Source organism: Monodon monoceros, unplaced genomic scaffold (assembly GCF_005190385.1).
Source record: "Monodon monoceros isolate NGI ecotype Baffin Bay Population unplaced genomic scaffold, NGI_Narwhal_1 Super_Scaffold_5, whole genome shotgun sequence".
Taxonomy (NCBI): domain Eukaryota; kingdom Metazoa; phylum Chordata; class Mammalia; order Artiodactyla; family Monodontidae; genus Monodon; species Monodon monoceros.
The window spans coordinates 20,181,816-20,197,624 of NW_021703782.1; the positions used below are offsets into that span (position 1 = coordinate 20,181,816).

Sequence of the window (15,809 nt, forward strand, 5' to 3'; positions counted from 1 at the left end):
AGCTTTGCTTTGGGGCCAGCTTCTCTATGAAGAATGGAGTGAGGAGCTGTGATGGGAGCTCTGCTACCGTTGCTCGTAACTTTGTGCTGACCCTTAGCTGACCAAGAGCTGCTATCTGCTGCTATCTGTCATACCCACACCTGGCTCTCAGAGAAAGGGTGGGTGGGTAGGTGTGGATACTTAGGCATATTTCTCCGGCCACTCCAGGGTGTGGCACACAGGGCAATCCCCCAGATCCCATCCTGCCATTCACTAGTTAGATCTTCAAGGTATGCTGTCTTATTTCTGAGGTGGCTGGACATTCCCAGGGACCTGAAGAGGTGGGAATCTGTTCTTGGTACACTCTTCCACCACCTGGTCTCAATCCTAGTACATCTTCTAAATGATCAACATAGACTCTACATACAGACTGTGATTGAATTCATATGAGGATGGGGCTTTCTTATTTTTTCCCCTTCTTTTAGTTGCTATTAGTTCATTTGACGGTTCAGAGAGGAGCTTTGAAAAGTCCTGTAAGAGTCACCTTGTTCAACGCATATTTTCCAAAACAATTTAACAAAGGAATTCTATTCTTGTTTTTTTCCAAATGAATCATCATTAATACCTTGATTCCCTATTGCTCCAAGGAACATAGTTTGGAAGATACTATTCTGAGTAAATCCCAAGTTGTGACATATTAGAGTATTTCCATTTTTTTAAACAATAGAATCAAAGCTTAAGAAGAAAATTTCTTACATAGTTATTTTTAAATAGGGAAATTGCTTCTTGAAACCCTACCATAATAAATTAAGAAAACATACATTTGCATTTCAGATTTTTACTACCTGATGCTCTGAATACTGGCTAAGTTGTTCCTACCTTGTAGTAGTTTTCATCAGCACGAAGTGCTTTGGAAAGTCCAAAATCACTGATCTTGGCATAATGTTGAGTAACCAGCAATACATTTCTTGCAGCCAGATCTCTGTGCACAAAATTGCACTCTTCCAAATACTTCATTCCCATAGACACCTGATGAACCAGCTCTATGATGTTCTTATCCTTGACATGCCTGAAAGTCACAAATGTGTTATTAGTGATAGTGAACAAGAGTCCATTTTAGAACAACCAACCATGCACACAGAATATGAACCCACTCACTTCCTATTCTTCTTAAGCAAGAGTCACAAATGGTGGTGACTGGTGTTCAGCTGGTAGAATTTTCAAGGTATGCTTTGAATTGCATGAAAAGCAGTATAATGGGGTGGTCAGATTTGGCTCACCAACAGACAGGCTTCAGTTGGAATCCCCCTTCCGATATTGGACAGCTAGCAAAACCAACCCTGAGTCTCAGTTAAGTATAAACATAATGTAGCAAATGGGATAAAGTAACAAGTGGCTATTATTATGACTTATTCCACGTGAGTTCCTCCATCTCAACCATGGCTGGAGATGAGCACAGAATGATTATTCCATCGATGGTTGTAATCAGTTAATAGCAACGGATGTTTTCAGAAGTAATTACTCAAGGGAATGTAGAGGTCAGCCAGACATGTAAAATATCACTGTTTTCTTTTATAATTGTTTATTTAAATATTTCTTTTAAAAGAGCATGTTTTCTCTGCTTGGTGAGGGGAGACTGCTTGCCAAGATAGTCTAAGGCTGATTCTATCACCAGGCCAGTACAGAGTGAGCAAAGGAGACCAAATTGTTGGATTAGAGTTTTTCTTTACACATTAAGAACTAAAGAGCACTTGATCCAAAGACTACAGCTCTCTTGTCTCCCTGAGTGTGGACCAACCCTGGGAAGGTGTGGGAGGAGACAAGGCTTCCTGTAGAAATCAGGTTATGATGTGCATTGGGCAGGTGGGCCCTGCCCCTCACAGTATGAGCTTCTGGGGTTCCTAAGGATACCTGTTCTGCTGTAAATATTTGTTGAGTGGACCAAGTTCCGCCATCTCCATAACCAGCATCCAGGACTCGGCTTCGCATATCCCAATCATGCGCACAATGTAAGGGTTGTCAAGTTGCTGCATGACGTTTGCTTCTGCTAATAACTCATCTTTAAGAGCGGGGTCATTGGTCTCGTTTTTCAGGATTTTCACAGCCACTGTTTTCACAACTCTGCAAAAGAAATCACAACACATAAGAAGCTTTTCAAAGTGGCTCACATGTAGGTAACTATCTTTCATGAAGCATAATTCCTATGCTAGAAATGATGTTAGAGAAATATCTGTCACAGAATGGAAATGCGTCTTAAGAAGCCATGTTTATACATGACTAATTTTCCAATCATGTTCTCTCATTTTATAGACAAGGAGATAACACTCAATTGGTTAAAAATAATGGGAGAGTGCTGAAGAATGCCACAACCAAGCAGAAAGCCAACACATTGTAGAATATTTAAATAACTTTCCAACAAACTTTACAAACTATGACATACATGAATTCCAGTAACATCTTGAGATTTATCATCTCAGATTATGTGTAATGTATGTAAATACAACATGCCTTTAATATATGTTACAATGAATTTCTAGCTGGAGAATTAAAAAACATATACTGTTAAAGCTCATCATTTATAAAACTTTTAAAAACTGAGCTTTGCTAATTTTAAGCACACTTCAACAAGTTTGAAAAAAACTAATTACTTTCCATTTTCTAATAAAAACACCACCTGGGTCATGTTTCAACTCTTGAAAATATTCTGATATAGTGGGGCTTAAATAAATGAATGGAACTTAACTACATATGATTTGAGAAACTGCATCTCTCCATGATACAGTTCCCACAAATACAAGAAATATACCTCTTTTGTTGAACTCTGAAATGGGAGAATAAAAACAGAACTATCCCATAAAATAGGTAAAATAACAGAGTAACAGACTAAGTCTGACATACATTCAGAAAAGAACATACAGCTTCAGTGCAGAACTCAGAAGAGTATTTACACATTGGACACATGCTATAGCTCCTACACAGATAGAGATACACAGCATCACCAGCACCCTAGGAGACCCCTGCGTCCTCTTCCTGAGACCAAGGAAATATTATCCTATGCTATCTCTAGACAGTTTATTGTTTTACCTTTCACATTTCAGTCTGCCATCCACCTGGAACTGGTTTCATGTATGGTGTGAGGTAGGGGTCAAAATTAACAAGCAAAAACCTCTTGATTCTTCCCAATGTTTAAGGAAGAGAGAACACCCACAAACTTTTCCAGAAACAAAAAGAGGAAGGGAACTTCTCAACTCATTTTATGAGGATGACATTAACCTCATTAAAAAAAAAAAGAAGTTACAAGAAAATAATTTACTGATATCCCTCACGAACGTAGATGTAAAAATTCAAAGGGAAATATTAATAAATTAAATTCAGTGATTTATGAAAAAGATATGATGAATATATAATTCATGAACAAGATGGGTTTATTCCAGGAATGCAAGGTGGGTTGAACATCTGAAAGTCAATCAGTGTAATTCACCACATGAACACAATAAAGGAGAAAAAGCCTGTGGTCCTAGCAGCAGAGGAGAAGAAGTACACAAAAAATGTAATACACATTTAGGATTAAAAACAAATCCCTCAGAAAAGTAGAATAGAAGGAAACTTTCATAATCTGATAAACAGTAGCTATAAACCTAATGGTGAAATGTGGAAAGTTTTCCCCCTGAAATCAGGAAGGAGGAATGAGGCTACTGCCACTTTTATTCAACACTGAACCACAGTTCCTAGTTAGTACAATAAGGCAAGGAAGAAATATAAAAATATAAGGATTGGATGGGATGAAATAAAACTTGTTATTTATAGATATATTTCTGGGTCAAAGAATACATAGATAAACTACTGGAAATAATAAGTGAGAAATAATAGGGGACTTTAAGCAAAGTTGCTGGGTATCAGGCCAACAGACTAAACCAGTCATATTCCTGCATTCAAGCAATGCCAAGAAATAACAAGTAAGAATTTTTAAATTATACCACATATATTAACATCAAAAATACTAAATACCTATGAATGAATCCAACAAAGAAGTTGTACAAGACCTCTACACAAAAAAACTAAACAACTCTGCTCAGAGAAATAAAAGACCCAAGTAAATGGAAGGATGGGTCACTGTTATTGATTGGAAGACTCAGGATTGTAAAGACATCATTTTGCCCCAAATTCACCTATATGGCCTCTCCTTGCCCCAAATCTCTAGCTGAAATTATGTATCTATAGTTATATCTATGTTAATTTATATATTTAATTAAGCAAGGAATTTGAGTATCACAAACTAGTTGAGAAAATCTATACCTTAATACAGGATAATTTATATTCATTTTACAAAATAACTGTGATATATATATGTATACATATATATTTAAAAATAAGCATAGCAGTCACATATATATATATATATACATATACACATACATATATATATATATACATGTATCCACACACACATACGGTGGAAGGGGCAGGATTAAAAGCGTAAGTTTCTGTGCATACTTTTGTCTATATTTTTGACCCTTGAATCATTTACATGATTCAAGGGTCAAGAAAAAAAATTTACACTAATTCCTTAAATTTAAAATAGCATCAAACAACCAAACTCAATTATATTCCTATCAAACAGATTTTCAGAGATTTGTTTCAAAGGACTTTAGAAACCAGTATTTTTCAAAGTACTTAGGAACCAGTACTTTTACTGAACATTCCCTGTTGGATTCCTTCTAAAGACCAAATGAAGTACAAAGAGGTTTTTAGTAATTTAGCAATTCTGTTATGTAATATATACTATTATTTGAAATTACAGGATAAAGCAAATAATTATGCTAAGGATATTTGTAATCAATAATTTTCTGGTTAAGGGAAATGAGACACAATTTTTAAAAATCAAAGAAAATAAGTGAAAACACTGGGTTATCACTGAATGATTGCATTTTAATTAATTAGTACATAGGTGCACGTGTGTACATATAAAGATCAAAAAAATATAGACACGTTTGTTAACAGTAGGGGTGTTTGAGTGGTAAAATAGGATGTTTTTATTTTCTTATATTTTGCTTGTTTCTATTTTCTAATTCTCTGGAAGGGACACATAATACATCTAAACTAATATGTATATAATTATTACATACCCAGTTAATATATATAATGGATGCTTTCACTTCAATTGTACCAGAACAGAACAAAAACTACAGTGTTGATAACAAAGGATTTAGTCATGCCAGGTTAAATTTTGCATTTGAGATTAAATAAACACAATACATGTGTATGTGGTAGTTTCTAGAATGTAAGCTCACATGAGAATGAGTGTGCTGTGACAGGGCACAGCTTTGACTTACTTTTTCATCTGGTAGTAGCCCTTCTTCACCGTCCCAAAGTTCCCAGAGCCCAGTTCCTTGTCCTCCAGGGTCAGCAGCTTCCGGTCCAGGTAGACCTCTTTGGGCCTGATCTCCTCGGGGTCTGCATAGGGGCTTTCATAGACCTCGGTGTCCATGGGCAAGGCTTCTCTCTGGGCTTCTGCAACGCAGTCAAGAAATGCACAATCCTGGGGCTGGATCCCCCATGAAACTGCCATCGTCCCCCCCCCCCCCCCACCTCCTGGGCTCACAGCTTGCCTTTTAAGACCTTGGTTACCTTGGGCAGTTATGGTGTCTGTGAGCGCTCAAGGCACTCAAGGCAGCTGGTAGCGGGGTAGGAAAAAGCCCTTCATCCCTGTTGTACTTGACTCCTGTTCTTGCACTAATGAACATCGAGAAAGGGTCTTCCTGCCAGAGGCAAAGACGGATGGGGCCCTCCTAATGGGCCGTGGTGGCTTTAAACTATGTCTGAAAATTGTGACCCTCCTTCATTGAGAGGTGGAATCTATGTCACCTCACCTCAGTGGCTTTTGTAATCATGTCAACCAACAGAGTATATCAGAAGTGATGTCTGTGATATACTCAGGCAAGGTTCTAAAAGGCCATGCACCTTCTGCCTGGGTTGCTGGAAATCTGCCTCTTGAAGCTTCAGACGCTATGCAATTGTCTGACTGCCCCGACCCCTTCTATGCTGTGAGAATGTTCCAGTCAGCCCAGGCGGAGAGACCAGACTGAGAGCCTCCGAGGCTCTGTGGAGACAGGGAGATGCTGGCCAGCTGCCAGAGCCCTGGCCCCAGTCTCACCACAGCTTCCACCCCCTGCTGGCCCAGCTCCACCCCCAATCTCCCTGCAAGAGGCCCTGAGCCACCACGGACCAGCTCAGCCTTGTCCAGATTCATGATCTGCATGAGATAATTAAATGATTGCGGTTGATTTAAGCTCCTAAGTTTGGGGGTGCTTTTTTTTTTGTAGCATTAAACAGACCAAGTTCACCAATTAAAAAAAACCTGGGGCCACCTAGAAAACCTAAGAAGGTCACCCAGAGGTCCCATTTCTGATCAGTCTAGTAGAGGCCTATGGAGTTTGAGGGGGTGCCTCTCTGAATCCTATCCTCTCCTGGCCTCACAGAATCACTACAATTCCCTGAACATGTGTTGAATTCCAACAACTCAGACATTCCTTCAGTTTTTACCAGTCACCCATTTCTTTCTGCACCTCCTGCTGAAACGTATTCCTGAACACAGACATTTTTCCAAGAACAGGATCTTAGAAATGGAAACTTTGAGCAGTATCAGTTATTGTTGCAAGAGGTGAGAAATCCTGAAGCAGCAGGACTGAAGGATATTTTCAACGTGGCCAATTTATTGTGATGGAGGCCGTACAGACCATTTCATCCAACAGACAGCACTGCTCACAGACACGTGGCATCTGTCCCCTGCCACCAGATGACAGGACCACTTGCTGCTAACCAGTGCTATGTTACAGCTGCTGACAGTGGGGTGAGCCCACCCTGCAATCGGCAAGGGACTGTGGGAGACAGCTCTGTGCTGTGAACACCCAGGGACAAAAGGTGCATCTCTCACCTCTTTCGTTGGCCCAGGGCCCTCGGTCTGGCTCATAAGGGTTGAACGTCACCAAACTTTCTGGCCTTTGGGATGAGGAGCCCTGAAGCACACAAATGATAACAGCTCACTTTTCTTCAGGGATAACACTGTTGAGTTGATCTGCGTAATTATGTTTATTTCCAAATAATCACATTTTAACTTAAGCAGGGAAGACAAAGGAAGGAACTAGGAAAAGAGATGGGAAAATAACAACGACATGGCTTATCTCATTCTTTGGGCAACTGATGGGATGCTGTGAGGGTTAAATAAAGCTCTTGCTCCCACAAAGAAAGGGGCAGGCAGGGGTCCCATTGTGAGAGAATTAATCATAACTGTTTGGGTGGTGTTCCTTCCTACTTACATGCCCTTTCAAATCCTACTTCCACTTACTAAAAGTTGCTGAAAATTCTCATTATCCCTTTGGATTTGTTTTCCTCCATTACTTCTTTCTCTTTAATTTTATATTGTAGGGAAGTTATTTAAAAAGAAACATTAGGTATCCACCAGCTGCTCCCACCCACTCCCCAACTCCAAATATCTATGCCTTCCTAGTATCCTCTTGTATCTTTATCATCCATGGAGATGTAGCAACTTTTGGGTAGATGCCAGAGGGTAGCGCTGGTCAGTAAGCTAGAGGTCCCAAGAGGAAGCGGCTGCCAGCAGCCCAGGGTCCACTGCCCCTGCTGTCGATCTTCATCACTGTCGTAACCATCATCATCATCATGGACCCTGTGAGATGGGGAAGCCTCTTTTTGCTAGCCAGAAGGAAAGTAATTCTTCCTTGTACTCAGAGCAGGTAACTGAAGCGTATGGAAACAAAGCCTTGCTGGCCATTATTAATGGCAACCTTCCCTATTATTTATTCAATTTGCATCAGCCTGCAGCATGAAATAATGGGGGAAAAAATCCACTGTTATATTCCTATATCCTTTCCCTTCCGAAAGTCTCTATCTCAAAGTCTGTCTGATCCACCTTCACCCCAACTTAAAACAAGGGTATTGCTACTAAATTTGGTTCATGGGAAAACCACGATTCAAACTATTTTTTTGGCATGAGTGAGTGGAAATTTTATATATCTATTTACCTTAGCAGTGCCCAAACACTGGCCACAAAGGAATGAGATACTGCCAGATTTTGGAGAAATTTAAAGAAACAGAGACAGTAAGCTTAATTTTACACAGTCACTTATCTCCTGGCACACACTGAACCTTCTGCTGCCTTCCTGATATCCCAAAAAGCCCAGGAACCAAAAGTACAGTAACAAAGTCACAGTGCGTCACTGCCGCCACTTGTCCACTTGTCTCCAAACCTTCCTGCTGCCTACTGAGCTCTACAGAGCCACTGCTCACTGGGCAAAGGCCCTTCTGACAGCCTATGGGACATTCGCTCTTATGTGTCAATGGCGTGTCACTGGATCCATTTTCTGACGACTATCTCAGCATTCTTATCAAACTGTTTAATAGAAGTAGCTATGATATAGCAAGAATGAAAACAGAATATAAGTTACAGGGGGCATAGTCATTTATTCACTGAATTAGAGCTTTTCTACTAAATTTGGTTCACTCAACCCACCACTGATGCTAAACAAAAATGGGTTCAACAAACACATGATGAATGAATGAATGAATGGAGATACCCTTCAAACTGGGAGATGTGAAGTGTAAACTTAATGTGATTTAAAAGTGAATTCTCTCTCAAGTTCTTATATTAACAAAGAATAGGTGTGGATAATTCCAAATGACAATATACCACTTTTAAAAATTTACATATAATTACGAGATTATCGGACGTGCTGTGAGCTCACTTCTCATTTATAAAATAATTATCCTGTCTCAACAGAACTGTCCTAGGAGAAACCAGGTAATTCCCAAGGCTTGCCATCCTCCTGCTCTGCTCAATTCTCTCTGGCAATCAAACTCTAAGATGGAAATAGCTTTCAAATTTTAAAAAAAGGTCTCTTTTAGGTTCACATTGACTATCATTTCAATTTCTCTGATTTTCCCTCGAGGCAGGGAGGTTCTGAATCCAAAGAGACAAAACTTCAAGACACCAGGACCAACCATCATGGACAAAGACAGGGCACCAGCACCCCTTCTCTTGACTGGAAGACCTCCCACCCTTTGTTCACTTAGAGATGTATCCTGGGGCTGCAGCCTCTCCAGCCCTGATGGAATGTTCTCCAGAGCAGGACTTCATAAAGGCTGTTACAATTAAGTCAAAATGCAATTACCTGCCATATGAATCCTGTGGGAGAGAATTTAAAAACAGAGGTAGGGGTGTAAAAAGTACTGAAAAGGATACTAGGGCACAAGGAGTAAGAATCAGTAGGGATGGACACAGTTTGCCTAAAGCCCTGGACACAGTAATGTATACTCTGATTAGCTGTGTGGTGCTCACCCCTCATCTGTCTTGGCTATGGATAAGGAAACGGGTTGGGGGTCTTCTCTGAAAGGTTGGGTCCCATCTTTTAAGCTGAGGTGGTTCAGGACTTCGTTTCAATGCTGCCCACATGGACCACTACTTGACTATGAGCCTTTGCAGAGCCTTGAGTTTCCCTCAATAACCACATCAGCTCCCTGTGCAGACCCCTCGGCCCTCCCTGCCCTGACTGGGACAGAGGATGGAACTACACTCGAGAGACTGTTCTTTGGAAGAAATGGGAGGTTTTCTGCTGTGTCTGTTAAAAGGGTAGTATTGACTTTATATGAAGATGAAGATACAAAATACAAGTTTCATCTTTCCCAGAGTACTCGGTGAATATGCCATTAGTAAAACAATGACAAAAGCCCTCTGGAATCAAATGCTCAGTTGAAAAGGAGAATTTGAGGACTTTGTAAAGAATGAGCTCTAAGGCAAAATGATAAATTATCGAAGAGTTTAAAGAATTTTTAAAGAAATTTTAATTTAATGAAAAACATATTGCTGGTCCAGTTTGCTGCTCCAGTCTATCATTTGTCATTATTCTTTCTTCCTTGTATTTGATAACTTATTCTGCCCTAATCAATAGCATCCCCTTTTCTACACAGAGAACAAGGTATAAATGAAATGTTGACTGTTGCTTTTTTCCCCATTTTTGCTGGTATTCGAAACAGAAGTCAAAGCTGAAAGACACCACTAGATGGCACTAGCTACCTTAGCTTTCCACCTTCCAAAGAGCAATTTGCGATTTTTCTTTTAAGTTTTGCAAATTCAGGTAAAAACAGATCACAACAATAAAAAGAATATTTGTTTAGGTTATAAATTATGATCTGTGATCTCTGACTGGCCAGGCTTAACTGCAAATAGGATATATATTTGACAAATATTCTTTCCGTGCCTGTTTCTAAGAAGTGCACATTCAGAAGTGAACAAAAGAGAGAAAAAAATATCGCTGTTATGGAGCTGGTAGGCTAATTCAGAGTTTCCTGATTGGGGAGTATTGCTAGATGTTCTGATGGCCATTTATAGACTTTAATTTTTAGACTTCTTAAAAGACATTTTCAAATCAGGCAACAGCAGTAATAAAGATGACAACATATTTGTCACAGCTGAAGTGACAAAAAGAGCCAGTAGGCTTCAGAAATATTGGCTGCCCAAACCAGACATGGTTCTGGTCTCTGGTGGAATGACCGTGGTCCCAATGGGGACTAAGGTTCCACAGGTGAAGGCAGACTCTTCTTGGCCAGGGTATGAGATAATCTTAGGTTTGCTTCAGATCCATGAAAATAAACACTTCACCTTCATAATTAATCTTCCCTCACCTTAGAAGCAAAGATCTAAAATCTGGCCCTTTATAATCATGTGGAAATATTTTCTCAGGGGTCTGGTCCACTGCTCCCACATTACCAAGTAAATGGGTATGACTTAAGGATTCTTCTTTCTCTCCCAGCTGAACACTAGTGAATCATGTATGAAAATGTCTTAGGGCTTCCCTGGTGGCGCAGTGGTTGAGAGTCTGTCTGCCGATGCAGGGGACGTGGGTTTGTGCCCCGGTCCGGGAGGATCCCACGTGCCGCGGAGCGGCTGGGCCCGTGAGCCACGGCCGCTGAGCCTGCACGTCCATAGCCTGTGCTCCGCAACAGGAGAGGCCACAGCAGTGAGAGGCCCACGTACCACAAAAAAAAAAAAAAAAAAAAAAAATGTCGTAAAATATTCCAACCAGCAATGTATGTGTTGGAATAAAACATGTAAAACGGGTTTTAACTTGAAATTCTGGAACACTTTTCCACAACTAAGATAAATGAATGCTATGTCTCATCTTAGAGACTGTGCCTCTGAACTGTGAAACAGAAGCACAGTCTTTAAGGCTGCTGTTGTTCCAACTCTGCCAATCATCCTTAATAGAAGGATAGGTTTATGCACTTAAAGTAGCAAAGAAAAATATTCCAAGGCTAATAACAGGAGAAATTTTATTCCTGTAAGGACTACAAGTCCTTAGAGTAAGTGATGGCAGGGGGTAAGGAGAGGGTGAATTATACTTTTATTTTTCAATTAAATCCATTTATATTTTTAAGTGTTAAAATGTACTAATCTCTAAAGAGAAGAAAAATACACCTGCTCTAAAGTTTTTATTATGGAATTTCAAATTATCTGATTAATAATATTCTGCAAATCAAAAAACACTTGTCATTAACTACCTACATGCTAGAGTTAATTCAAGTTCGAACATGTCCATTTTGTGCCTGAATTATTAAAAACAACTATTTATATTGATCAACTTAACAAATTCAAGAAAATTATTTACACCTTAGCTTAACAAATGGGATATCTGACATAATTCCCACAAGTCTTTTCTCATGACTGGTTAAATAATGGAAAATTCCCCTTCTATTTGTGAAAACATAAGTATTAGTTCTAAAATATTTCTGGTGAGCAATTAAAATATTTTTAATCCATTGCTTAAATCACACAATCCTTCCTTTATCAATTAACTATTGATATTTTTGATATTTATGAAAATTCAATGCATACTTCAAAGTTGTTATAAATTTACATAGGGACTTCCCTGGTGGTCCCGGGAAGTGGTAAAGAATCCATCTTACAGTGCAGGGGACACAGGTTCAATCCTGGTCAGGGAACTAAGATCCCACATGCCTTGGGACAACTAAGCCCGTGCACCACAAATACTGAGCTCACACGCCTCAACTAGAGAGCCCGCGTGCCACAAACTACAGAGCCCACGCGCTCTGGAGCTTGTGCACCACAACTAGAGAAGAGAAAACCCCCATGCGCAACTAGAGAGAAGCTCATGCACCACAACGAGAGCCCGCGCACCGCAACGAAAGATCCTGCATGCCTCAACAAAGAGCTCATGTGCCGCAACTAAGACCCGATACAGCCAAAAATTAAAAATAAATAAATAATAAATAAAAAGAAACAGCAACAGCATGCTTTAAAAATAAATAGACAACAGCCCTCTTTTAGCCAGAAAAGTATTTCCACAGTATTAATCAGATTAGTTTCTAATATTTAATTATCCTTTAAAATTGATTAAATAATTTAGGAGGGGCAAATTTTAAAAGGCACAACAGGGTTTACTATGAAAAGTGGGTCTGCTTGACACCCCATTTCCTACTCCCAAGGCAACTAGTGTTATCAGTATTTTCTGTATTCTTCTGGAACATTCTACACTATATCAGCACATATATACGTGCATGACTTTGTTGTCTTCAATTAACATTGTATTTTGGAAACAATTCTAGATCTCAGCTACCCATCACAGTATGAATTTTATTGTAGCTGATTTCATTTATTTCTCATTGCTTGACTTTTAAATTATTTCCAGATTTTGTCAATGATACAACGTTAGAATAAACATTTTCATATATACATGATTACACATAAATGCAAGAATATCTGTATGATAAATACCTAGAAGTAAAATTGCAGTTAAGAGGTTATATGTACTCTCAATTTTGATGGATGTTGTGAGATTGCCTTTCTTAGAGATTGTACCATTTCACACTTCTCCAATGAATTACAGCTGTGCTTACTCACCACACTCTTGTGTGGTGTCATCAAGCTTGTTTATTTGGATCAGTTTCACAGGCGGACATAAGGGAGCCCCACAGTTTTAACTTGCATTTCTCTTATATGAAATGGAACAGCTTTTCCTACGTTTAAGAGCTATTTATGTTTGCTTTACTATAAACTATTGCCCATTAATCTGTTAGACAGTTAAAACTTTTATTGATTTATAGAAACTCCTTACATATTAAAGATATTAACCTTATATATGTATCATCATTACTAATACTTATTCCAAGTTTATTATGTTTCTTTTGATGATGTTATGGTTCTTATCCACACATATTTTATTTTTAGGCAGTCTTACTGATATTTTCTTCAACTTTCCTTAGACATGTTCTTCTTTAATTTAAAGATCTACTAAAACTTATTTTCTGTATATTTCTTTAGTCACTGTGGGTGACCTGAGCTGGCTTCAGCCTGCTTGGGACAAGGACAGGGGTGGGAGTGGGGCTTGTCTCCTCACAGTGCTGGGTTACTGTTTCCTGGGCTGATGGCATTTTGATGTGTCAACCTGGCTAGCCTGAATGATATTCCTGTGTTAATGAATCAAACTGTGATCTTGGTACTGCTGTGGAGGGATTTTGCAGAGGTAATTAAAATCCTTAATTTGCTGATTTAATTTGAGGAGATTATCCTGGATGGGGCTGGCTTAATCGGTCAAGAGTCCTTAGAAGAGATTGAGGCTTTCCTAAGAGAGAAAGGGCACCAAGGGGAGAGGGGTGACTGACCCTTGGCTGGCTGTGAATGATAGCTTTGGCTCTTCCCTGAGTGGTTCCACCCTGCTCATCCTCCCTTCATGATGATCTGCTCTATGGACATTGAACTTGCCCCCACAGTTGTGTAAGCCAAGTCCTAGTGATAAGTCTGTATATCTGTGTGTGTGTACATGTATATAGATGTGTGTATGTATAAATATGTACGTGTGTGTTATGTAGGTACCTATGTGTGTGTATGTGTGTGAGTGTGCTCTGTGTCTTTCACGCATAAATCTCTGACTGGTCACGCTTCTCTGGGTGAACCCTGAATGATGTCCTTGGAAACCACAGAATTAAGATAAATGTGGATTGCTGTTGTCTACTCTGTCTGCAGTGAAACTGCTCATTTCTGGGACTGTGCATGGGGAAGGGCTATGTGTTGGCACACCAGCTGTGGGCCATCATAAAAAGAACAATGAAGAAACAAGCGGTGGGAGCCAGGGGCGTGGTCCACGTCCACAGGGGCTCCTCCATGGCTGCCAGTTAGACCTGGTGCGTGGAGAGGCCAAGGAAGCCAGGCGAGTGAAAGGTTCTGGGTCTGCTGATAGGGCACCATGCATGGGCAACTCAGTGTGCCTCCCTAAGTTGTGCTATGAAGCTTCGTCAATGCAGCATTTGATCAGGACTCCTGAAAAGATGACTCATGATTGAAAAGCACCCTGAACCAGAACACATTTTGAATCACCTCAGTTGATGGGGTACCATCTGACCTATTTCCCCCAGACAATGGTCCTGTGAGATGCCATCCTGGCAACCAGGTGAGCCCTGTCCAAGGAGAAGGGGCGAATGCCAACAGGGGTCGAGGGCCAGGTGGGCCAGAAGGTGGCCACTGTGGAAACTCTCCATGAGTTTCGCCTTTGATCATGGGGAATGCTGACCTCTTCAAGGTCAACGCCTCGATCACCTACTGGCCCTGGTGGCCTGAAACAAACACCAAGTCATGGGGCAAAAGGGACACCAACATAGAGCATGTATTGCCTTGACAACCTGGTCCCCAACTCCTAACATGCCACCCTGGCATGGGTAGCCGTCACTGTCACCCACCCCCCCTGCAAAAGGGATGCCCCCTCATGGCTGACGTTTCCCATGAGCTGATCCACACTGACTGGGAGCATGATATCAAAACAGACAGTTATTCCATTCAGGTTTATTACATAACTTTTCCCCTCAAACACCACACTAAACTCACTTCTCTGTTCTGTGGTCAACAAGATTGAGAACATCTAGAATATGACTGCCACTTGGAAAGAAAATCTCAGGGCTTTTATGCTTTTTATTTCCGTTGTTTCTAATAAGTACTTTAGGCAATCTGCTTCATGAACTGACACTCAATTATATGCTGAAATGTTTGGAAAAATACCAACCGATATGAAAATGGAAAGAGTTATTAATAAAATAATCAATTTTAACCCCAATGAGAAAACTGAAAAGTAAAAAAAAAAAAGCAATCCATATACAAGTTATAAATACATTTTTTGAGGGAGGTGATTCATGATAAATAAAAATCTATAAAAAAGAACTTTTTATTTCCTTCATAAATCAATCATATAGCAAACTATGAAAATGCATTACATGTCAGCTTTTTGTTTTTTGTTTTTTTTTTTTTGCGATACGCGGGCCTCTCACCGCTGTGGCCTCCCCCGTTGCGGAGCACAGGCTCCGGACGCGCAGGCCCAGCGGCCATGGCTCACGGGCCCAGCCGCTCCGCGCCATGTGGGATCTTCCCAGACCGGGGCATGAACCCGCGTCCCCTGCATCGGCAGGCAGACTCTCAACCACTGCGCCATCAGGGAAGCCCCTATATGTCAGCTTTACTGTCTCATAAATAAAAATGGCGTTTCTAATTCTCAAATTCCACCTTGTCTTTATACATGTTATATTTAAAGTTCTGTGTTGGAACTCTACAGCCACAATGAAGTTACTGTGACACTTGATATTTATAAAACCAATGGCCTTGTGTAGTCCCTGGGCAGGATCCACACAACCTTGGCTGTTCCTTCTGCCAACATGTAATTTATCTAGTCAATTACCATAACGCGGCAGCATGTGATTCTGGCTTGCTTTGAAAAGACTTTGCCATATGAGAATTCCCTCCCACCTATCACATGGAC

General features: G+C 40.3%; 1 protein-coding gene across 4 annotated transcripts in view; it reads right to left on the minus strand.

Annotated features, from left to right (window-relative positions):
• SYK (spleen associated tyrosine kinase) overlaps positions 1-15,809 on the minus strand; it is a 94,946-nt gene that overhangs the window by 15,690 nt on the left and 63,447 nt on the right. For all 4 annotated transcript variants that reach the window (XM_029203743.1, XM_029203741.1, XM_029203739.1 and 1 more), the window contains 4 exons: positions 6,914-6,995; positions 5,313-5,490; positions 1,891-2,100; positions 859-1,048 (listed from right to left, as the gene is read on the minus strand). In XM_029203743.1, coding sequence (XP_029059576.1) covers positions 859-1,048; positions 1,891-2,100; positions 5,313-5,490; positions 6,914-6,995 — 660 coding nt within the window. The remainder of the gene's footprint in view (positions 1-858; positions 1,049-1,890; positions 2,101-5,312; positions 5,491-6,913; positions 6,996-15,809) is intronic.